The sequence below is a fragment of the Polyodon spathula genome, chromosome 47 (genome assembly GCF_017654505.1).
Source record: "Polyodon spathula isolate WHYD16114869_AA chromosome 47, ASM1765450v1, whole genome shotgun sequence".
Classification (NCBI taxonomy): Eukaryota; Metazoa; Chordata; class Actinopteri; order Acipenseriformes; family Polyodontidae; genus Polyodon; species Polyodon spathula.
The window spans coordinates 2,141,664-2,166,663 of record NC_054580.1 but is presented as its reverse complement, the minus strand read 5'-3'; the positions used below and the strand labels follow the sequence as shown (position 1 = coordinate 2,166,663).

Sequence of the window (25,000 nt, the reverse complement as noted above, 5' to 3'; positions counted from 1 at the left end):
CAAAAAGAGGTTTGGGTTTCTGAGCTGCTGAAAAAAATGGGTTTCTGGTTTAGCGATTTCTACAAATAAACACATAAACCCCCCCCCCCCCCCCCAGCCCCCACATTACACACCCCCCCCCCCCCCCACCCCCCCCCCCCCCCCGCACACCTGACTCTGTAGAAATGATTGGCAGGTGATTTGCCAGCCTGTATAGAATTCAGTGCTGTGCACAGAGCGCCTCAGGACTGCAGAACCATCACATTTCTACACAGACTGGAAACCCTGCCAGCGAGAATCGAGTTACTCCTTTTAAAAAAGAACATTACAAAACTGCCTGCCACCCAAACCCTCCCCACCATCCCAAATATGAGGAACCAGGCTGTGTGCCCGGGCTCGGGAATCAGCCAGGCCGTGTGCCCGGGGTCGGGAATCAGCCTCCCACATTACACAGCGAGTTTAAACCATTACTTGTAAACTCAGGTCAGTCCTACACCCAAGGTGAGAGGAGACAGGTGGACTCGGCTCACAGTAAAACAGCTGGAATGGCTTGCTGCACCGGTCACAGTACCCCCCTCCCCCTCGGAGGAGCTCAGGGAAGGTCACTGGAGCCCCGCTGCTTTCTGGATCAAGCCTCTCTCTCTCACCTGATATACGTGGCGTGGTCTTTGAAGGAATCGCACAGCGCGTTCCTGTCCAGCCACAGCTCCTCCAGCTGGAAGCCTTTGATTTTGTCCAGCTCTCTCTCCGTCTTCAGCTGCAGGCAGAAGCAAAACACAAGAGTGACGAGGCAGAGCACGCAACCGAACCCAACCCTTTCATCTTTAAACTGCGGTTTGAAGGAGAAGCTGCACTGCTAGTTCATTTATATAGGATTGTATACACACAGAGCTGTGGGCAAAAGTTTTGCATCACCCTATAGAATGAACTCCCTCAGCTTCATAGAGTCCAGTGAAAGCTGCTGAATAATGTTCCCTTGTTAACATATTGAATTGCACCCCCTCTATATAGAATGAACTCCCTCAGCTTCATAGAGTCCAGTGAAAGCTGCTGAATAATGTTCCCTTGTTAACATATTGAATTCCAATAAATTTTAAAAAGCCACCCCCACCCCCCCCGCCCCCACTCGCCTCGTTGCGGGACAGGTTCAAAGACTTCAGTTTGGTAGCCTTGTTCACCAGCTCAGAGAGGTCGTCCAGTCTGTACAGTCTGTTGTTGCTCAAGTTCAGAGAGATGAGCTGCAGAGAGACAGAGAGGAGAGAGACCGATTGCACAGGTAGAGAAACAATCTGTCCACAGTCTGTTTTCAACTATCCAAACCACAAGACTGGCTGCTTTCAAGCTGAACCGACAGCTTTAAAAACGCGAGGTCAGGTTTTCTGTTTTCATTATTCTAGGATAGCTTACCCACCCCGTCCCCAATCTCAACCCCACCCCTCACCAGCCCTGTGACCCCCCCCGCGCTGCAGGCTGCTCTGTTCCAGGCTCTGCCCCGCACTCCCAGGTCTGTCCCAGCCCCAGCACTGTGACCCCCCCGGGCTGCAGGCTGCTCTGTTCCAGGCTCTGCCCCGCACTCCAAGGTCTGTCCCAGCCCCAGCACTGTGACCCCCCCGGGCTGCAGGCTGCTCTGTTCCAGGCTCTGCCCCGCGCTCCCAGGTCTGTCCCAGCCCCAGCACTGTGACCCCCCCGGGCTGCAGGCTGCTCTGTTCCAGGCTCTGCCCCGCGCTCCCAGGTCTGTCCCGGCCCCAGCTCCCCTTACCTCAGGAATGTTCTCCTCAATGATTTTGTTGACCGCCTGCATGCAGTTCCTCCTGTTTAGGACCAGGTCGATATTCTGGGTCACAAGATCTGTGTGGAGAGAGACAGACGCGTTTCTCAGGAGCTGTTTGTATCTCTAAGCTGGAATGAATGAACACATTTATTTTTTTAAGCGAAGGCCCATATTAAGGGAACAGTTTTTTTGAAGAGCTTTTTGTTCACAGCTGATGGAACGGATCAATCTGAAGCCCGGCGAGACTCACCTGGGTCGGTGCGAAGGCTGTTCAGATCCAGTGCTTGCTGGGAGCCATCGAAACGCTTGCTCATGCATTGCTGAGAGAGAGAGAGAGAGCTCTGTTAGAGGCTCTGACCCGAGCTCCCAGGTCTGTCCCAGCCCCAGCACTGTGACCCCCCCCCGCGCTGCAGGCTGCTCTGTTCCAGGCTCTGACCCGCGCTCCCAGGTCTGTCCCGGCCCCAGCACTGTGACCCCCCCGGGCTGCAGGCTGCTCTGTTCCAGGCTCTGCCCCGCGCTCCAAGGTCTGTCCCGGCCCCAGCTCCCCTTACCCCAGGAATGTTCTGACAACTGTGTTTGTCCCGGGCTGCAGGCTGCTCTGTTCCAGGCTCTGATATTCGCTCACAAGGTCTGTCCCGGCCCCAGACAGAGACCCCTTTCTCAGGAGCTGTTCTGTATCTCTAAGCTGGAATGAATGAACTGCATGCATTTCCTTAAGCGAAGGCCCAGGTTAAGGAAACAGTTTTTTTGAAGAGCTTTTTGTTCACAGCTGATGGAACGGATCAGAGACTGAAGCCCGGCGAGACTCAGGAGCTGTCGGTATCTGAAGGCTGTTCAGAACCAGTGCTTGCTGGGAGCCATCGAAACGCTTGCTCATGGAACAGAATTTCAGGAAGACAATGTTGCGTCGGACATGAAACGGACCGGCACCTGTCCTTCCACCATTCTCCAAAAACTTTGAAAACAACAACCAAAACCCACCAGACTACCTCTCACACAGCAGTTAGTAGAAAAGGTACTCTCTGGGGGTGGCCATGTAAACGGCAGTGATGGACGCTTGAATAGGTCTGCCAAGTTGTACTGAACGACCTCTCGGACCCTTCGAATGAGTCCTCATGATTTGATAGAGAGAGAGAGAGAGAAGAAGAGAGAGAGAGAGAGTCTGTAGAGACTGCAGTGTCGGACTCTGTTGTCTGGGCAGGAACAGGGACTCCTCAAGTACCACAAGGGTGTTGACCGGAACCAGCCAGCTCCTCTCTCTCTCTCACACACACACACACCTTGTAGGTGCATCTCCGACGACGATCAGAGTTCCACTGCAGGGGCTAACCTGCTGCTTCTCTGTCTGAGCTGCTCACAGCTCACACCTTGTTTCAGTTCATTCTGATCTCAAACGAGGGGGGCGATGATGAGCTGTTTATTATCACCACAACCTACAGGAGAGGAGAGACCACAGTTACCACATCACTGCGAACTTACACACACACTTCACTGTCCTTGTCTGATCTCTCAAACACACACACACCTTGTAGGGTCCTTGTCTGATCTCTCTCTCACACACACACCTTGTATCTATTCTTGTCTGATCTCTCTCTCACACACACACACCTTGTAGCTGTCCTTGTCTGATCTCTCTCACACACACACACCTTGTAGCTGTCCTTGTCTGATCTCTCTCTCACACACACACACACCTTGTAGCTCCTTGTCTGATCTCTCTCTCTCACACACACCCCTTGTATCTGTCCTTGTCTGATCTCTCTCTCTCTCACACACACACACACACGTTCTCACCTTTACCTAGCTGTCCAGCTGTCTGATCTCTCTCTCATAAACGAGGGGGGCGATGATGAGCTGTTTATTATCACCACAACCTACACACACACAGACCACAGTTACCACATCACTGAAGAGACTGATCTCTCTCTCACACACACACACACAAACTTGTACAAGCTGTCCTTGTCTGATCTCTCTCTCTCACACACACCTTGTAGCTGTCCTTGTCTGATCTCTCTCACACACACACACACACACACACCTTGTAGCTGTCCTTGTCTGATCTCTCTCTCTCACACACACACCTTGTAGCTGTCCTTGTCTGATCTCTCTCTCTCACACACACACCTTGTAGCTGTCCTTGTCTGATCTCTCTCTCACACACACACCTTGTAGCTGTCCTTGTCTGATCTCTCTCTCACACACACACCTTGTAGCTGTCCTTGTCTGATCTCTCTCTCACACACACACACCTTGTAGCTGTCCTTGTCTGATCTCTCTCTCTCACACACACACACCTTGTAGCTGTCCTTGTCTGATCTCTCTCTCACACACACACACCTTGTAGCTGTCCTTGTCTGATCTCTCTCTCTCTCACACACACCTTGTAGCTGTCCTTGTCTGATCTCTCTCTCACTCACACACACACTTGTAGCTGTCCTTGTCTGATCTCTCTCTCACACACACACACCCTTGTAGCTGTCCTTGTCTGATCTCTCTCTCACACACACACCTTGTAGCTGTCCTTGTCTGATCTCTCTCTCTCACACACACACCTTGTAGCTGTCCTTGTCTGATCTCTCTCTCTCACACACACACCTTGTAGCTGTCCTTGTCTGATCTCTCTCTCACACACACACCTTGTAGCTGTCCTTGTCTGATCTCTCTCTCACACACACACCCTTGTAGCTGTCCTTGTCTGATCTCTCTCACACACACACACACCTTGTAGCTGTCCTTGTCTGATCTCTCTCTCTCACACACACACCTTGTAGCTGTCCTTGTCTGATCTCTCTCTCACACACACACACCTTGTAGCTGTCCTTGTCTGATCTCTCTCTCACACACACACACCTTGTAGCTGTCCTTGTCTGATCTCTCTCTCACACACACACCTTGTAGCTGTCCTTGTCTGATCTCTCTCTCTCTCACACACACACCTTGTAGCTGTCCTTGTCTGATCTCTCTCACACACACACACCTTGTAGCTGTCCTTGTCTGTGATCTTCCTGGAAACCATTTTCAGAGCGTTTGCCGTTGTCGCGTCTTCCACGAAGAACACGGCATTGTTCTTCTCATGGTGGAACTGGGGAGCAAACACGAAGAGAGAGAGTTACATTAACTCTGTTTATTCATTCATCTGTACTGGAACTGAGCACACATATGAAATGGCTCTGCGCCGAGCAGAGCGGGAACTCTGCGAGTCACACTTACATGCACAGCGGTAAAGGGGATAGAGCACAATCCCTGCAGAGCGGAGAGGAGCCACTGCTTATCATACTTCTTACCACAAGGGATCTGAAAAACACAATCACACAATGAGAGAGGAGAGGGGAGGGGGAGAGAGGAGAGAGCACCTCCCATTGTGTCTCGATATGCACTGTGGAATTTGCCAGTGTAGTTTAGTGCAGGCAGCCCCATGGAGATCGGTTACTACAACACCTGCTACACAGAAGGGAGCACAGGATTCAGATAATGGAGCCTGCGACACGGGTTCAAGCACTTAAACCTGCAGATAAAGGAACCTCTCGATGCACACACGAGAGTCTTCACTTCAGAGATTCAAAAGGCTGAAGACACTGAGAAAGGCTTCTAGTGGAAACGTTTGCCACTGAATTCCAGTTTGTTGCAGTCTTTCTAAAGTGCTGGCTGGGATACTCACTGTGATTTTGAACCAGCTCTTGCGGTTGGCCGGGCCCCTGGGCCCGCGCTGCCCCCCCCCTCGTTCTCGGTCGAAGCGGTCCTCCCCGCGCCGGTTAGGTCTGGCGCTGTACGGGTTGCTGCAGGGAACACGCAGAAAGAGAACGGGTCAGAACCAGCGGCTTTCCTTTCACTTTCCTTTTCACTGCTAGCTTCTGTAAGCGTTAGGGATTAGAGCACATTATACACGAAATCAAAAACACAAAACTGAGAGAATACTACACTGGATAAGAGAGTCTGCTGAACGACTCGATAATAATAACAATCATCACAGCCTCAGGACTCACAATCTGCGCTGGCCAGACCCGGACGAATCCTGCAAGGCGTCGTTCATGGAGACGTCTCCCCCCTCATCCTCTTCAAACCGAGCTCTGGGATGAGGCCCCCACCCGCCCCCTCCACGGTGCCTCTGCCGGGGGGGCTGCTCGCTGTACATCCTGCCCCGGAACGGCCCCCGCCCCTTCTTATTGCGGAACGCGGGCCCCCCCACCCTGTCATCGTGCTCTGCAGGGAAACGACAAACAGCAGCGTCCGTGAGAGAGAGAGAGAGAGAGCGAGGCAAGCAGGGCAACAACGAATCAATCAATTCGAGCGCGTCTCAAGACCGGCCCCCTGATCAGACCGCGCTTGTAGATCTCCCGATCCGCCCCTCCCTGGACTCGCCTGACCTCAGAACCACATCACTGGATCCTCAGCCGAGGCGCTGCTATCCTTGCACTGTGGAGAGGGCTCGCTGTGATCCCATCCTGTTGCATCCCACTTCATATTGGATTCTAGCAGCAGTGTTATTTCCACTACACTGTATTTAAATATGAATCTCGCACTGTAACCCTGCCCTGCAACACAACTAAATCGCTTTGGATAGAGGTCTCTGCCAAACCCACTAATAATAATAACAATAATAATGTCTTGCTAGCGGGCAGCGCTGTGTGAACCTGGCCCCTGGTTTCTCCCTCTCCTGGCTCTCTCTCCTCTCTACAGCGAATGCAAACCCGTCTGAAGGTCTGTCTTCTAAACACACAGAAAAAAGAGAGTCGATGGACAGAGTTCGGGGACCCCTGTCCCGCTTGATTTCTGTACCTGGCATCCTTTCCCACCCCCCTTTCTAAAAAAGGATCAACGCATTCAGTTTGACTTGATGCTCAACAGGTGGCCGGGAGCACAAAGGCAACACCACAAACAATCACATTAGTTCAAAATAACAGAATTGGTTAAAAAAAAAAAACACAGATGTTTGGGTCTAAGAATAGAGAGCAAACGCGCCCCGTCAGCGCGGATCCCGGCGACACTTGATTCAATGCGATCGCAGATCCCAGGAGATCACTCCTCTCTGGATCGTGTGATCTACACGACCCCCCCCGCCGGCCCCCGTGTGCTGCGTCTGCCGTGCGAAACTCCCTTTCAGCAGAAGGAGGTTTAAAGAGGGCCTGCGATCGCCCGACTCACCGCTATACCGCCGCCCCTCGTCCGCCATGCCGCGCACCGGCCGCTCGCTGTGTAAACTCGGCGCTAACGCGATGATTAATCCCCGGGTAATTAATTCAATAGAGAGACACACGGCTCGTAAACACCGGCCCCGCTCGCCAGCCCGCTCATCTGCACGGAGAGCTGCACGGTTTGCAGGCTGCGCGCAGGCGCGGTGCAGCTCGACCGAGGCAGCGCCTGAAACACAGCGCGCCCCCCGGCGGCGAACTCCGGCACTGCAGCGCAACACGAACCAACACAATAACACACACACACACACAACACACACACACACACACACACACACACAACACACACACACACACACACACACACACACACACACACACACACACACACACACACACACACACACACACACACACACACACACACACACACACACACACACACACACACACACACACACACACACACACACACACACACACACACACACACACACACACACACACACACACACACACACACACACACACACACACACACACACACACACACACACACACACACACACACACACACACACACACACACACACACACACACACACACACACACACACACACACACCACACACACACACACACACACACACACACAACACACACACCACACACACACACACACACACACACACACACACACACACACACACACACACCAACCAACACACACACACACACACACACAACACACACACACACACACACACACACACACACACACACACACACACACACACACACACACACACACACACACACACACACACACACACACACACACACACACACACACACACACACACACACACACACACACACACACACACACACACACACACACACACACACACACACACACACACACACACACACACACACACACACACACACACACACACACACACACACACACACACACACACACACACACACAACACACACACACACACACACACACACACACACACACACACACACACACACACACACACACACACACACACACACACACAGCGCGCCCCCCGGCGGCGAACTCCGGCACTGCAGCGCAACACGAACCGTGAAAACACGCAGCAACACAATAACACACACAACACACACACACACACACACAACACAAACAAACACACAAAAACAAACCACACAAAAACAAAAAATAACACGTACGCACAAAAACACAAAACACACAAAATAAAACCACACACAAAACCCACAAAACCCACAACCCACGAGGCGCGGGTCTCACTGCTGTTCAGTTTCGGTCTGTTTCTTGCTGTTTAGTGCGCAGGCGCGGCTGGCGGGCTTGTTTTGCCGCTCTTTCGAGGCTGCGGGTCGAAGCGCGTCGTGTCTGATTGTTTGTTTGTTTGTTTGTTTGTTTGTTTTGTTTCGGTTTTATTTGTCTGTCAGGAGCCATTATTAATAACTGTAAATTTATCAAATTGTATTTAAAAAGAAAGTTGATGTGTTTTGTTTTTTTTAAATGTACCTCCTCGGTCCCGCCCGCCTCTCCCGGCTCCGGCGTTTCTCGCGTGGTTGTCGCGATAGCGTCCACTCGGGCAGCGTCCACTCGGGCAGCGTCCACTCGAGCAGCGTCCACTCGGGCAGCGCCCACTCGGGCAGCGCCCACTCGAGCAGCGCGCACTCCACGCCATTCCAGCGAAGAGAAAAATCAAAACAACCGTTAACACCGGCACGAGGCTGGGAGTGCGTCATCACGCGCAGAGCCACGCCTTGAGAGAGAGAGAGAGAGAGAGAGAGAGAGAGAGAGAGAGAGAGAGAGAGAGAGAGAGAGAGAGAGAGAGAGAGAGATGGATGGAGAGAGATGGATATATAGATGGAGAGAGATGGATAGAGAGATGGATATATAGATGGATAGATGAAAGAGATGGATGACAGATGGAGAGAGATGGATGGAGAGAGATGGATATATAGATGGAGAGATGGATGGATGGAGAGAGATGGATATGGAGAGATGGATGATAAATGGAGAGAGATGGATGGGATGGATAGATGGATAGATGAAGAGAGATGGATGACAGATGGAGAGATGGATGGATGGAGAGAGATGGATATATGGATGGAGAGATGGATGGATGGAGAGAGATGGATGGCAGATAAATGGAGAGATAGATGGATGATGGATAGATGAAAGAGATGGATGGACAGATGGATGGATATGATAGATGAGATAGATGGATATTAGAGAGATGGATGGATAGATAGGAGAGATAGATATATAGATAGGAAAGAGATGGATGGATAGAGATGGATGGATAGATAGGAGAGAGATAGATATATAGATGGATAGGAGAGACGGACTGACAGATATATAGATGGATAGATGAATAGGAGAGACGGACTGACAGATATATAGATGGATAGATGAATAGGAGAGACGGACTGACAGATATATAGATGGATAGATGAATAGGAGAGACGGACTGACAGATATATAGATGGATAGATGAATAGGAGAGACGGACTGACAGATATATAGATGGATAGATGAATAGGAGAGATGGACTGACAGATATATAGATGGATAGATGAATAGGAGAGACGGACTGACAGATATATAGATGGATAGATGAATAGGAGAGACGGACTGACAGATATATAGATGGATAGATGAATAGGAGAGATGGAGAGATAGATGAATAGGAGAGATGGACTGACAGATATATAGATGGATAGATGAATAGGAGAGATGGACAGACAGATATATAGATGGATAGATGAATAGGAGAGATGGAGAGATACCATTTTAATGAATACAGGCTGTGCACCAGTCTTGCTCCAGCAGCTAATTTCACAGCGCATTGAGATTTAATATTCGCGTTGTATTGACGTTCGTGTGTGCGAGGCGTGATTTACACACGCGTGGGTGTTATCAGATACACGTGGAAGAACAATTCACGAACTGACAAATGAATGGACAGGTGTGGCACAAACTGCGCTGCAGTGAACCCTTTAAATTAAGAAATAAACAATTAAACAATTCCAGAACTTGAATATGAAAGCGAGTGTATCAATTCTACTGAATCCACGACTACTGCAATGACAGGCACGAACCGCCGGGGGGCGCCAGAAACCAAGGCAAACCAATAACGAGAGACAAGGAGACGATTCAAAACCTCAAGAGACACTTGAAATAATAAACACACACACACATTAATATATATATATATATATATATATATATATATATATATATATATATATATATATATATATATATATATATAATATATATCATTTTCTTTGCACCTACCAGTTTTAGGCGCCCGGCAGAGGCTCCAGACTGTATTGACTCTCCGTTTATTCATATTGACTCCCGACTAGGGTTGCCACCTGGTCCCATAATTCGGGACCACTTTGGGAAGGGACAGGGTTTTTAAGTTGTCCTTAAACTGAGATCAGTAAACACGTGAATTGAGCGCTAAGCACTTGCTTAATTTATAGGGCTTCTTAATTATCCGAATCAGTGCGATAACACAAATCTTACAAAAATAATAAAAAACAGCATCTTGGATAAACATGTGTGTAGAGTTATTCGAGATATTTATTTTGTACACAATGATATTTCAGTTCTCAATATTTAAAAGATGCTATTTATATCCTATTAATTAGTAATATATATAGCCCTAATTTACAGGGACTCTCCCAATTAAATATCAACACTGATCCAGTGTTCAGGCAGTCTGGAGTCAGGAATAGCGATCAGCTGCTCAGTATTAATGATTTCACTGGGAGAAGGTGATATACTATTAGAAACTGTAAAGAAACTTTAAACATATATATTTTTAAAACTATTAATAAAATAAATAAATATTGATGATGCGTTTATTTGTTTATTTCATGTGTTAAAAGCTATTGTTGTATTGTCACGCTGCCTCGAGATAATTAATCACCGGAATCAATCTAGCAGAGGTTTGGGGCTCAGTTCAGTGTTGATTTCCTTCAGTTTAAAATCCTGTCCTGTCCTGTCCTGTCTCACAGTGTCCCGGAGTTATGGGACCAGGTGGAGACCCCAATCCCGACTCCAGTCCCGTTTCTTTCCCAGTCGGAGAATCCCCTCACCGGGGTACAAGTTTAAGCTCTTGTTTTGGGGTTTTTTTTTTCTTCTTGATTTGAGCCCACGCCAGACACGTCCACTCCCGTGTTAATTGCACTGCGTGTTATTTCCACGGCTTTTCAAAACGGGCTCTCTAGTGACAGAGACACGTCACAATGCCGTCCTATTGTGACGCAGGGCGGCTCGACTGCCAATCGGGTTTGATTCACAAACGAAAAGGACCCATTGATGCTTTTATTCAGAGCTGCACCCTATAACAACGAGTTATACATTTTACAATATTATATCTTATTATTATTATTATTATTATTAGATCGGTAGGTCTCATTGAGATAATATTTTTTTTTTTTCATAGTTTTTAGCTTACAAATCATTTTCACACATTTGTTTTTTAAAGTTTTTATTTCATTATACAAAACCAGTCGTTACAAGTACAAGAAATCAACGAGAAGACCCATTCCGTAAAATAAATAATGCATTGTATATTAAAAAAAAAACAAACACATTGAAATGGCATTTAATAGGAAACACACGACACACACGCACCCACGACTATTTAAATACACAGCTTAAAGATCTGCATAGAGACCGAGTATTAATTACAGCGCGCTGGCGCTCACACCGCTGGATATGAATTACATTGTATTTGATTGCGGGTATTTTTGTATAGCGCACAGTGCCTCTAGTGGCTGGAAAGCGACATTACAATATCTCCCATTGGGTATGCAATACCATTGCAAAGCGCATCAATAATGTTTTGCCATAGGACACAGTGCAACCTAGTGGACATATAGTGTAACTGCAGTTTTTTTTTGTAAGTTTGAGCTATTTAAAAAGTATTTTTAAAAAAATATTTTCTTTCTTTTACACTTGATAGAATAATGCATGTCTGCGTTGCTTTCTCTCAGCGAGCCCCATTCAGCTGGTCAGCATGTCCACGCTGCCCCGGCTGTAGCTCGGGTTAGCCAATCCCATCGCGTCCCTGCCGGCTCGCCCGTTGGCACGGCAACGCCGGGACGCCAGGACGCTCAGCGCTGCTACCAACAGCACGACAGCGCCCCCTGCCAGCCCTGCGTACAAATACACGCGGTGCGGGGGCTGCAGCGCGTAATCGGAGCAAGCCGAAGAGCCGCCCGGGTCGGCCGAACCGGAGTTCGCCTTGTTCACGGCCCGAACGCAGATGCGGTACGTCAACCCGGGCTCCAGACCGTCCAGAACCGCGATCCTGACCCGGTTTCCAAACTCCACAGTGCGCGGTTCGCCTGACCCGCCCCCTCCCGGTTCGGTTTCCCTCCCGTGGTAAGTTATCTGGTAACGGTCCACCGTGGACGCAGGGGCGCACCAGTGCACCCGAACCGCCGCCCGGTCTTGCTGGCTGACCTCCAGCAAATTCGGCGGCTCCGGAGCCACGCTGGAGAGAGAGACGCCGGGGCACAAGCACTGCTTCTCCCGGCTCAGCTCGCTGCACGGCACCTGCCCGTCTCTGCAGAGCTGGTAGTCGCAGGGCAGGGGGGGCGGGCCTGGGGGGCGGGTTTCAAGAGAGGCTCCGCCGTCGGGGGGCGGGTCACCCCCCTCGCCGGGATCCCCTTCGTCGCCGTAGTCCCAGCCGTACTGGATCAGGACGCGGCGCAGGAGGGTGGTCGGCGGGGCAGTGCTGCCGCTGGCGCTGCTGCTGCCGGTCTCCGGTTTGGTTTCCTCGGCAGCGCCGGCGATGCTGTCCGTCCGCAGGGAAAGAAGGAGGGCGAGGGGGAGAAACAGCGGGCAGGCTCTGAGGAAGCCTTGGCTGGGCATTATTTTGAGACCTGAAAACAATGCAAAATAAAGAAATACAAATTATTGTTATTTATTTATTTATTTATTTATTTTGTACGGCCAAATTTGAAATACAATGTAGTTGAGTTTTCATTTAGTTTAGCTTTGCAATAAAACTGGACCTGCCCAAACGCTGCTCTGCTCGACTCGCTCTCTTCTAGTTTCAATAATAACACTGATGAAGCTCTGGAGCCCAAACGCTGCTCTGCTCGACTCGCTCTCTTCTAGTTTCAATAATAACACTGATGAAGCTCTGGAGCCCAAACGCTGCTCTGCTCGACTCGCTCTCTTCTAGTTTCAATAATAACACTGATGAAGCTCTGGAGCCCAAACGCTGCTCTGCTCGACTCGCTCTCTTCTAGTTTCAATAATAACACTGATGAAGCTCTGGAGCCCAAACGCTGCTCTGCTCGACTCGCTCTCTTCTAGTTTCAATAATAACACTGATGAAGCTCTGGAGCCCAAACGCTGCTCTGCTCGACTCGCTCTCTTCTAGTTTCAATAATAACACTGATGAAGCTCTGGAGCCCAAACGCTGCTCTGCTCGACTCGCTCTCTTCTAGTTTCAATAATAACACTGATGAAGCTCTGGAGCCCAAACGCTGCTCTGCTCGACTCGCTCTCTTCTAGTTTCAATAATAACACTGATGAAGCTCTGGAGCCCAAACGCTGCTCTGCTCGACTCGCTCTCTTCTAGTTTCAATAATAACACTGATGAAGCTCTAGAGCCCAAACGCTGCTCTGCTCGACTCGCTCTCTTCTAGTTTCAATAATAACACTGATGAAGCTCTGGAGCCCAAACGCTGCTCTGCTCGACTCGCTCTCTTCTAGCAATAATAACACTGATGAAGCTCTAGAGCCCAAACGCTGCTCTGCTCGACTCGCTCTCTTCTAGTTTCAATAATAACACTGATGAAGCTCTGGAGCCCAAACGCTGCTCTGCTCGACTCGCTCTCTTCTAGTTTCAATAATAACACTGATGAAGCTCTGGAGCCCAAACGCTGCTCTGCTCGACTCGCTCTCTTCTAGTTTCAATAATAACACTGATGAAGCTCTAGAGCCCAGACGCTGCTCTTCTTGACTCATGAAGCCTATCACATGTATACGACCATTATTAGAGTCACAAGAATATTAAAATTATTTAAAATATCAACTCACCTTACAGGGGAATATCTCTGCAATTCAGATGAACTTCACTTTAATTATATCTCTTTCTTTCTTTCTCTGCTTCTTCCCTCTCTTTTAAAGCTGGCTAACCGCACCCTCCCCTCTCTCCCCCCCCTCCTCCCCCTCATACAGCCCGCCTGCCCGTCCCTCGCTCCCTCACATTCCTGCTCTCCCCAGCTCTCAGCTCTCAGTGTACTGCAGTGTGCCCCCTTGTAAGGATCTCTCATTACAATGCTGTGTGGGCCGCGCCCACTTACTCAGAGCAGAGCCGTGCCCAGCGGGGGCCTCTCTGTGTTTCTGGCTGAGGCTCAACTAAAGGTCACACTAATTTCCACCCGCCTGGCCCGGGGTGGGGGTGGTCCCCCCGGAATAGCCTTAAAGGTAATGTTTACAAGACTCGCCTACTAATGTCTCTGACTGCGTGTGAGGTGTGTGAGTGTGAGTGTTCGTGTCACACTGTGTGTGACCATCCACACAATGGACGAGGAGGGGGGGAGGGGGCTCACCTAGCAAAGGATCGTTCATATGATTTATTTTTTCCAGAATGATCCGCTCCAAATACCCACCCCCCCCATGCTGCCGCCGGTCCTGTAGAAACAACTGAATTCTGGGGGCGAGATCAGTCTTGCCTCCATCGAGACCAGAGAAAGAAAATCAACGACCAGAGAAAGAAAATCAACGAGGCGTTGCCTGGATACCCTGAAAGGAGGCAGGAGTTTGAGCAGGGTTAGAAACTCACACTAGCCCTGCTGCTGCTGCTGCACCCAGTCCTGGGGTTCAGAGCTCCCCTCAATGAAGTCTAGTATTATTATTATTAATATTGCAATGATCAGGAGGCAGGAGTTTGAGCAGGGTTAGAAACTCACACTAGCCCTGCTGCTGCTGCTGCACCCAGTCCTGGGGTTCAGAGCTCCCCTCAATGAAGTCTAGTATTATTATTATTAATATTGCAATGATCAGGAGGCAGGAGTTTGAGCAGGGTTAGAAACTCACACTAGCCCTGCTGCTGCTGCACCCAGTCCTGGGGTTCAGAGCTCCCCTCAATGAAGTCTAGTATTATTATTATTAATATTGCAATGATCAGGAGCCAGGAGTTTGAGCAGGGTTAGAAACTCACACTAGCCCTGCTGCTGCTGCACCCAGTCCTGGGGTTCAGAGCTCCCCTCCGACAGACAGATCCGGACAGTGTGTGTCATTCCTATGGCAACATGTCAGAGTTATGGGATGCCAGCAAGGCAAGCTGGAGCAGGTGAGAGTCATTGTAATAGTTTTACTGTTTCTCAGTGTGTCTGAGCTGTCTGATAACGAGGTCAGGTAGACGGGGGGAGAGGGTGAGGCTTCTTGTCTCTCTCTCTGTAGACACAACCATTGTGAGCAAAATAATTTCATTTAAAAAACATTTCAAAAATGAGACCCAGAGACAGACGTGTGGGCGGCGCAAAGGCACAGAACTGGGAATAACCTTTTTTTATTTTTATAAATGCGGCTCCAAGAAAGATTAGATTTATATATAAAGAAAACATTTTTTAAAATGACCAGGGCTGGGAATCAGACTCCTATTGCACAGCAGTGTGATCCAGTCCAGGTTTCACTGCTGCCAGCTTGATCAGCCCCCAGTGTGTCTAGCTAACAAGCTCAGGTGTGTCTGATTATTAAACTCCTAGTGAAAGCAGGACTGGATCACACCGCTGTGCAGCGGGAGTCTGATTATTAAACTCCTAGTGAAAGCAGGACTGGATCACACCGCTGTGCAGCGGGAGTCTGATTATTAAACTCCTAGTGAAAGCAGGACCGGATCACACCGCTGTGCAGCGGGAGTCTGATTATTAAACTCCTAGTGAAAGCAGGACTGGATCACACCGCTGTGCAGCGGGAGTCTGATTATTAAACTCCTAGTGAAAGCAGGACTGGATCACACTGCTGTGCAGCGGGAGTCTGATTATTAAACTCCTAGTGAAAGCAGGACTGGATCACACTGCTGTGCAGCGGGAGTCTGATTATTAAACTCCTAGTGAAAGCAGGACTGGATCACACTGCTGTGCAGCGGGAGTCTGATTATTAAACTCCTAGTGAAAGCAGGACCGGATCACACTGCTGTGCAGCGGGAGTCTGATTATTAAACTCCTAGTGAAAGCAGGACTGGATCACACCGCTGTGCAGCGGGAGTCTGATTATTAAACTCCTAGTGAAAGCAGGACTGGATCACACTGCTGTGCAGCGGGAGTCTGATTATTAAACTCCTAGTGAAAGCAGGACTGGATCACACCGCTGTGCAGCGGGAGTCTGATTATTAAACTCCTAGTGAAAGCAGGACTGGATCACACCGCTGTGCAGCGGGAGTCTGATTATTAAACTCCTAGTGAAAGCAGGACTGGATCACACCGCTGTGCAGCGGGAGTCTCGTTCCCAGCCCTGATCATGTTTAATTGTACAGAGAGATAAATAAAAAACAACAATGCATTTTTTAGCATCGAATTCTGTGTTTATTGCAGAAAATAATATTACTGATAAACCCCCAAGAGACATGAATAGCGAGGCGCAGGAACACGGGGGGGGGAAGCTGCAGTGACAGGCAAAGAGGAGCAACGACGACAATAATATTATTATTATTATTATTATTATTATTATTATTATTATTATTAACAACAACGATGCCTGGCCTCCCCTCGCATTCAGCAGGCACGCTGCGCTGTGCAACGCTAGAAAAAGGAGGAGGAGGGAGGAGGAGCAGCAGGGAGGAGGAGAGGGCTAACTGCACTTTAAAACAATTAAGACACTCAAAGAAAAACAATAAAAAAAAAAACAGACCTTGGTCACAAATTTTGGGAATGTAACGACCCCCCCCCCAAAAAAATAAAAAATAAAAATGAAATAACAATCCCACTGTTTCTATAAAAGGTCACAGCATTTTCAAAAGCAACTGTGGTTCAGTCAGTCTGAGTGCTGGGCAGCGTGCTGGGTTGTGCTGCACTGCCCCCTGGTGGATAGAGATATAGGTAAGGCAGCGAGGTGCTCTACAAAGCATCGTTAACAACGAAGGAGGTGAGAGAACGGATTTTAAAGATGGTCAGCGCTCCTGTTAATAAAGCTAGGAGGTGAGAGAATGGGTTTTAAAGATGGTCAGCGCTCCTGTTAATAAAGCTAATAAGAGGTGAGAGAATGGATTTTAAAGATGGGCAGCGATCTTGTTAATAAAGCTGATAAGAGGTGAGAGAATGGGTTTTATAGATGGGCAGCGATCTTGTTAATAAAGCTGATAAGAGGTGAGAGAATGGGTTTTAAAGATGGGCAGCGATCTTGTTAATAAAGCTGATAAGAGGTGAGAGAATGGATTTTAAAGATGGTCAGCGCTCCTTTAAAGGGAGGGGCCAGTGATCCTGTTAATAAAGCTAATAAGAGGTGAGAGAATGGATTTTAAAGATGGTCAGCTATTCCTTTAAAGGGCTTGGGTCAGTGATCCTGTTAATAAAGCTCATAAGAGGTGAGAGAATGGCTGTCTCAGCCCCGTCTCCATGATAGCAGCCTCAGCCACGCCCCCACGCCCCCCCTCCTCCTCCTCCTCCAATGAGCTCGCGAGGTGAGAGGACGGGCGCCTCCTCAGTCGATGGTTAATAAAGCTGTAAGAGGTGAGAGAATGGGTTTTATTGGGCAGCGATCTTGTTAATAAAGCTGATAAGAGGTGAGAGAATGGGTTTTAAAGACTCACTCTAGGGTGCTATATTGCTAGTTCTTATAAGGAGGCAAGGAATCATTTTTTAAACTCTTCTATTCAAAGTCTGAGAGGCTTGTGGATCCTCTCCAGTTTAGAAGCTCATGCAGCCTCCGTGACGCTGTCTCAGCCCCGTCTCCATGGTAGCAGCCTCAGCCACGCCCCCACGCCCCCCCTCCTCCTCCTCCTCCAATGAGCTCGCGTCCAGAAGGACGGGCGCCTCCTCTGTCGATGGATCAAGAGCTGTCAGAGAAGAGGAGAAGCATTGGGAAAAAATAAACCCTACTACAAAAAAACAAACACAAAATCAACTAAAAACACCCTTTCCTGAGCGTGAGAGAGAGAGAGAGAGAGAGTGTGCATCTGTGTGTGTGTCTCAGAGTCTGTGTGTGCGTGAGAGAGCGTCTCGGTGTGTGTGTGTGTGCGTGAGAGAGCGTCTCGGTGTGTGTGTGTGTGTGTGTGAGAGAGCGTCTCGTGTGTGTGTGTGTGTGCGTGAGAGAGCGTCTCGGTGTGTGTGTGTGTGTGTGAGAGAGCGTCTCGGTGTGTGTGTGTGCGTGAGAGAGCGTCTCGGTGTGTGTGTGTGCGTGAGAGAGTGTCTCGGTGTGTGTGTGTGCGTGAGAGAGCGTCTCGGTGTGTGTGTGTGCGTGAGAGAGCGTCTCGGTGTGTGTGTGTGTGCGTGAGAGAGTCTCGGTGTTTGTGTGTGCGTGAGAGTGCGTCTCGGTGTTTGTGTGTGCGTGAGAGAGCGTCTCGGTGTTTGTGTGTGTGAGAGAGCGTCTCGGTGTGTGTGTGTGCGTGAGAGAGCGTCTCGGTGTGTGTGTGTGTGCGTGAGAGAGCGTCTCGGTGTGTGTGTGTGCGTGAGAGAGCGTCTCGGTGTGTGTGTGTGCGTGAGAGAGCGTCTCGGTGTTTGTGTGTGCGTGAGAGTGTTTGTGTGTGCGTGAGAGAGTGTCTCGGTGTTTGTGTGTGCGTGAGAGAGTGTCTCGGTGTTTGTGTGTGCGTGAGAGAGTGTCTCGGTGTTTGTGTGTGCGTGAGAGAGTGTCTCGGTGTGTGTGTCTCAGAGTCTCAGCGTGTGCGTGCGTGAGAGGGCGTCTCCGTGTCTCCCTGTCTATGTGTGTCTCAGTGTGATCCTGGGTCTCTGTGTAATCCCTACCCGAGGAGTCGCTCTCATTATATGGCAAGTCCGCCTCTTCATTCAGAGAGCCAATGGTCTCCAGAGGCTCCTCCCCCTCAGCAGGCTCCTCCCCCTCAGCCTCCAGTTCCTCTGAGGAACACAAGGGGGCAGCAGTCAACATTAAATCAGCCACAGAACACCAATCCCACAGCGGCGCGGCCCATCCCAGAACACCAATCCCAGAGCGCCCAATCCCAGAACACCAATCCCAGAACACCAATCCCAGAGCGCCCAATCCCAGAACACCAATCCCAGAGCGCCCAATCCCAGAACACCAATCCCAGAACACCAATCCCAAGCGCCCAATCCCAGAACACCAATCCCACAACACCAATCCCAGAGCGCAATCCCAGAACACCAATCCCAGAGCGGCACCAATCCCAGAACACCAATCCCAGAGCACACCAATCCCACAGCGGCGCGCCCAATCCCAGAACACAAATCCCACAGCTGCACGGAATCAATTTAACTTCACTCCCAGGGTCTCCTCTCTGTCCTGAGCCCCAAAATTACTTAACTGGACCAATTAGCCTTCTAATAAGTGCTTAGCTTGGTCCACTTCATTAATTTAGGACACAGCAGGAGCCTCTGGCCCCCCAGGACTGGAGTTGGAGTCGTCTGTTCTGCAGCACGACTTGAGAATATATGACAGCCCGCCCCCCCCAGGCAATCTTAAAAGACGTACCTTTCCCCCGCGCTGGTCTTTCTGTGGTGACATCATCACCTGTGCTAGCCAATCCCGTGGTCTCGGGGGCGGGAGCTGGGAATGACAAACACAATGAAATCTAATAATATGCAGGGATTGGGGAAAGAAATATTCCGGCGTTTCCAGCGGCATTCTCACCCGGAGCTCTCTGTGCTCCAATCCGCTGCCTCGCCTCCTCCCTCCTCTGCTGTAGGAGAGTCCCGGGACCCAGATTCACCTGAAAACAGAGGAGAGTCAATACAGAGAGACACGGAGTCAACACAGAGAGACACGGAGTCAACACAGAGAGACACGGAGTCAACACAGAGAGACACGGAGTCAACACAGAGAGACACGGAGTCAACACAGAGAGACACGGAGTCAACACAGAGAGACACGGAGTCAACACAGAGAGACACGGACAATACAGAGAGACACGGAGTCAACACAGAGAGACACGGAGTCAACACAGAGAGACACGGAGTCAACACAGAGAGACACGGAGTCAACACAGAGAGACACGGAGTCAACACAGAGAGACACGGAGAGTCACAATGCTGCGACTGGACCCCCTGCACCGTGATTGGTTCTCTGGGACACTCACCTGCACTCCGATTGGATCCTGAGGCCAGACCCCGCCCCAGATGAACTGCAGATAGCTGAACAGCACGATGACACTCAGGAAGGCAAAGTTACTGGCAACTCCGATCACTGCTGAAGTCACAGGGAAGTTATAGAGGAGATACCTGCAGAATTAAACACAGAGAGGTCTGGTAAAGCATAGGGAAGCATTGCAAACACAGAGAGGTCTGGTAAAGCATAGGAGAAGCATTGTAAAGCACAGAGAGGTCTGGTAAAGCATAGGGAAGCATTGTAAAGCACAGAGAGGTCTGGTAAAGCATAGGGAAGCATTGTAAAGCACAGAGAGGTCTGGTAAAGCATAGGGAAGCATTGTAAAGCACAGAGAGGTCTGGTAAAGCATAGGGAAGCATTGTAAAGCACAGAGAGGTCTGGTAAAGCATAGGGAAGCATTGTAAAGCACAGAGAGGTCTGGTAAAGCACAGGGAAGCATTGTAAAGCACAGAGAGGTCTGGTAAAGCATAGGGAAGCATTGTAAAGCAGAGAGGTCTGGTAAAGCATAGGGAAGCATTCCAAACACAGAGAGGTCTGGTAAAGCATAGGGAAGCATTGTAAAGCACAGAGAGGTCTGGTAAAGCACAGGGAAGCATTGTAAAGCACAGGGAGGCCAGCTAAACCCTCACCTGATCCCAGTGAAGTGTGCGTGAATTCGGAGCCGGGCTGCGTAGAGCTGAGCCCGACGAGACTGAATCTCAATCACGGCTCCGACTGTGGGAACATACTGGAGAGGAGGGGAGGGGAGGGGAGTCAAACACCGGGAAACATAACCAAGAAAGACAGCTCCTTAGAAATGAGATCGAAGAATCACTGGAAGCAAGACCACTGTTTCAAGTCCTTTTAAATTTCACCCCCAGACACCCTCACTAACACACACACACCCCCCGACACCCTCACTAACAAACACACGCACACGCACACACACACACACACACCGAGTTCGCATGTCTCGCGTTGGTGCACGAAGACGACGGCTCCAGCGCTTCTGCTCCGACGATCTCCGGACTTGAGGGAGGAGAGCGCTCTGACGAGAGTTGTCGAAGAGGATGGAGAAACGTATCCGGACCTGTAATGAAGCATCAGGAGGAGAGGAGAGAACACGAGCGTGTCGAGAGACTGGAGCAACGAGGACTTGTAATGAAGCATAGCCTGGAGAGAGACACAGAGAGAGAGACAGAGAGAGAGAGACAGAGAGAGAGAGAGGGTCAACTTACCTTAATCCCTTTAAAAAGACAAGACGTATACTCATATATGTGAATCCGGAGTATGGGTGTCAAACTCATTCAGCCCCCCGAGTCCACAGGACACTTCGTGTCTCCTAGTGTCAGAGGCGACAGAGTCACCAGTGCTACCAGCTTGATCAGCCCCCAGTGTGTCTAGCTAACAAGCTCAGGTGTGTCTTATTATTAAACTCCTAGTGAAAGCAGGACTGGATCACACTGCTGTGCAGCGGGAGTCTGATTATTAAACTCCTAGTGAAAGCAGGACTGGATCACACCGCTGTGCAGCGGGAGTCTGATTATTAAACTCCTAGTGAAAGCAGGACTGGATCACACCGCTGTGCAGCGGGAGTCTGATTATTAAACTCCTAGTGAAAGCAGGACTGGATCACACCGCTGTGCAGCGGGAGTCTGATTATTAAACTCCTAGTGAAACCAGGACTGGATCACACTGCTGTGCAGCGGGAGTCTGATTATTAAACTCCTAGTGAAAGCAGGACTGGATCACACTGCTGTGCAGCGGGAGTCTGATTATTAAACTCCTAGTGAAAGCAGGACTGGATCACACTGCTGTGCAGCGGGAGTCTGATTATTAAACTCCTAGTGAAAGCAGGGCTGGATCACACCGCTGTGCAGCTGGAGTCTCGTTCCCAGCCCTGTTTAACTGTGTAGGAGGCCCCAGCGCTGGTTCCGAGGCACTGGACTCACGGAGCGGGTCGTGGTGGAGATGGTCCGGCCCCCGTGGGTGTAGCAGGACATTTGGATCAGGAACATTCCCAGCTCCTGATTCACAGGAGACTCCGGCATTTCCATCTCCAGGGAGATCCGATAGGGCTGGCCATAGACCATCACCTGCAGAACCAGAACCAGAGAGAAAGCGGGTCGGAACCACACAGCACGTGGTTAGCGAGGTTCATATACGCACGCATACACACAGTTTCATAGCGTAGATGTGTGTGTGTGTCAGTGTCAGTCTGTCTGTGTGTTTCAGTGTCAGTCTGTCTGTGTGTTTCAGTGTCAGTCTGTCTGTGTGTTTCAGTGTCAGTCTGTCTGTGTGTTTCAGTGTCAGTCTGTCTGTGCGTCTATGTTTCAGTGTCAGTCTGTCTGTGTGTTTCAGTGTCAGTCTGTCTGTGTGTTTCAGTGTCAGTCTGTCTGTGTGTTTCAGTGTCAGTCTGTCTGTGTGTTTCAGTGTCAGTCTGTCTGTGTGTTTCAGTGTCAGTCTGTCTGTGTGTTTCAGTGTCAGTCTGTCTGTGTGTTTCAGTGTCAGTCTGTCTGTGTGTTTCAGTGTCAGTCTGTCTGTGCGTCTATGTTTCAGTGTCAGTCTGTCTGTGTGTTTCAGTGTCAGTCTGTCTGTGTGTTTCAGTGTCAGTCTGTCTGTGTGTTTCAGTGTCAGTCTGTCTGTCCAGTACCTTGTCTCGTCCGTTCTTGATCAGGGAGACGTTGGCGGACGGGAAGGAGCAGAGACCCACGCTGGAGGAGTCACAGTCTGTCCTGCAGAGAGGAGAGGAGAGGCTGTAATGCACCGGGACTGTCACTAGAGGGTGCTCCAGCCCTCCAGACACACGCGCCGCTTCGCCGATTGTGTAAGCGTTGAGCTCCCGCGGTCACGAGCGCGGCGCACTGTCACAGCGGGAGTGGCTCACCTGTAGGAGTAGTGGACCGGGCTCTCGTGGCTCACCGTGGGCATGTAGGAGTAGTAGAAGCTGCCGTAGAGGAAGATGGAGCCCCAGAGCAGCAGCACCAGCACACACAGCAGCACGGCCGCCTGCAGGAGGGTGCGACGGGCCCGGCTCAGGGACTGGGTCAGGGCGTCCTGCAGCCAGAGCAGCGCAGGCCCCACCGTCACTCCCATACCTGCCAGGACGGGGCGTTGCCGAGATCCAGGCAGGGCTCAGGGGTGAGGGGAGTGCTTGCAATGTAATCAGGGAATCTCTACACTGCGCTATCTGCTTAGAAACCACTAGAGGGCAGTGCTTGCAATGTAATCAGGGAATCTCTACACTGCGCTATCTGCTTAGAGACCACTAGAGGGCAGTGCTTGCAATGTAATCAGGGAATCTCTACACTGCGCTATCTGCTGCCAGTAGAGGGGAGTGCTTGCAATGTAATCAGGGAATCTCTACACTGCGCTATCTGCTTAGAGACCACTAGAGGGGAGTGCTTGCAATGTAATCAGGGAATCTCTACACTGCGCTATCTGCTTAGAGACCACTAGAGGGGAGTGCTTGCAATGTAATCAGGGAATCTCTACACTGCGCTATCTGCTTAGAGACCACTAGAGGGCAGTGCTTGCAATGTAATCAGGGAATCTCTACACTGCGCTATCTGCTTAGAAACCACTAGAGGGCAGTGCTTGCAATGTAATCAGGGAATCTCTACACTGCGCTATCTGCTTAGAGACCACTAGAGGGGAGTGCTTGCAATGTAATCAGGGAATCTCTACACTGCGCTATCTGCTTAGAGACCACTAGAGGGCAGTGCTTGCAATGTAATCAGGGAATCTCTACACTGCGCTATCTGCTTAGAGACCACTAGAGGGCAGTGCTTGCAATGTAATCAGGGAATCTCTACACTGCGCTATCTGCTTAGAAACCACTAGAGGGCAGTGCTTGCAATGTAATCAGGGAATCGCTACACAGATCTATCTGCTTATGGCAAGCAAACCCAGAAGGAACTGCACGAGGTGCCATTCTCTGTACTTCCAACGGCATTGAAGAGACAGGGTTACAAGTAGCCGTTTCAGCCAATCACAGAGCCCGGAACCTCCTCTTCCTTCGGCTGCAGCGATTGGACGGCTTCCACTTGTTATGGGCGGGTCACCAACACTGTACACAAAAAAAAACCAAAAGAAATAAAATGAAATTGTGTTCTAGATATTATTAAAAATCTGTCAGTGTGAGGCGCGCCGCTGGGGAAGGTAATCTCTGACACGCCGGTCCGTTTTCAGGAACGTCTCGTTCCCTTCAAACACGCGAAAGGAGAGAGTCTGGAAGAACAATGCAAGCCAATCAAAACTGTGAAACAAGGGCAAATACACAGTCCGTCCCGGCTCTGAACACCCAAACACGAAAGAGCAACGGGCGCGGCCCCAAACACGATCTCCTGCCCCGGGCATGGAGACCTCAGACAGGAACAGAGAGGGCCATTCTCTGTAGAGAGAGAGGCAGAGAAGAGACAGGGTTACAAGTAGCCGCTTAGTTTTCACCAGCCCCGTGATCTCTACTGAACACAAGAGACCGACCCTGGCACACGAGATGCGACCCCCTAAGCCTTCATCTTGTCTCTTCCCCGCATTGAACGAGACAGGGTTAGGACAACCTCTCAAGTAGCCGGAGAGACGGGAGGAGAGGGGGAGAGGAGGGGGGCCTTTTCAGAGGCTAATAGAGAGGAAGGCGCGGGGGGGGGGGGGTAAGGGAGAGACGAGGGGGGGGGGGAGAGACGTCCTCGTTCCCTTCAAACACAGCGAGGGAGAGAGGGAAGGGGATGGGAGGGAGAGAGAGAGGGGGGAGAGAGAAAGAGAGCTCTGAACACCCAAACACGAAAGAGCAACGGGCGCGGCCCCAAACACGATCTCCTGCCCCGGGCA

At 50.2% G+C, this 25,000-nt stretch overlaps 4 protein-coding genes across 4 annotated transcripts in view; all 4 read right to left on the bottom strand.

Annotated features, from left to right (window-relative positions):
• Positions 1 to 133: 133 nt before the first annotated feature.
• On the bottom strand, positions 134 to 7,140 carry LOC121306321 (nuclear RNA export factor 1-like). The gene is made up of 10 exons (XM_041238070.1): positions 6,896 to 7,140; positions 5,737 to 5,953; positions 5,412 to 5,529; positions 4,964 to 5,047; positions 4,731 to 4,835; positions 3,556 to 3,624; positions 2,001 to 2,091; positions 1,739 to 1,827; positions 1,110 to 1,217; positions 134 to 736 (listed from the first exon to the last, which is right to left on the bottom strand). Exons 1-10 carry the CDS (start codon positions 6,921 to 6,923, stop codon positions 623 to 625), a joined length of 1,023 nt encoding a protein of 340 aa, XP_041094004.1. The 5' UTR covers positions 6,924 to 7,140; the 3' UTR covers positions 134 to 622.
• Positions 7,141 to 11,400: 4,260 nt separating this feature from the next.
• Positions 11,401 to 14,104, bottom strand: LOC121306315 (LRRN4 C-terminal-like protein). The gene is made up of 2 exons (XM_041238064.1): positions 13,988 to 14,104; positions 11,401 to 12,819 (listed from the first exon to the last, which is right to left on the bottom strand). The coding sequence occupies exon 2, from the start codon at positions 12,806 to 12,808 to the stop codon at positions 11,936 to 11,938; it is 873 nt and encodes a 290-aa protein (XP_041093998.1). The 5' UTR covers positions 12,809 to 12,819; positions 13,988 to 14,104; the 3' UTR covers positions 11,401 to 11,935.
• Positions 14,105 to 17,624: 3,520 nt separating this feature from the next.
• LOC121306320 (seipin-like) lies at positions 17,625 to 23,487 on the bottom strand. The gene is made up of 10 exons (XM_041238069.1): positions 23,058 to 23,487; positions 22,824 to 22,905; positions 22,123 to 22,266; positions 21,251 to 21,343; positions 20,821 to 20,918; positions 20,163 to 20,304; positions 19,718 to 19,796; positions 19,559 to 19,633; positions 18,853 to 18,963; positions 17,625 to 17,948 (listed from the first exon to the last, which is right to left on the bottom strand). The coding sequence occupies exons 1-10, from the start codon at positions 23,264 to 23,266 to the stop codon at positions 17,800 to 17,802; spliced, it is 1,182 nt and encodes a 393-aa protein (XP_041094003.1). The 5' UTR covers positions 23,267 to 23,487; the 3' UTR covers positions 17,625 to 17,799.
• An 817-nt stretch (positions 23,488 to 24,304) lies between these two features.
• The window catches only part of ahnak (AHNAK nucleoprotein), a 6,941-nt gene continuing 6,245 nt past the window's right edge, over positions 24,305 to 25,000 (bottom strand). The window contains exon 7 of the mRNA XM_041238026.1: positions 24,305 to 24,375. Coding sequence (XP_041093960.1) covers positions 24,305 to 24,375 — 71 coding nt within the window. The remainder of the gene's footprint in view (positions 24,376 to 25,000) is intronic.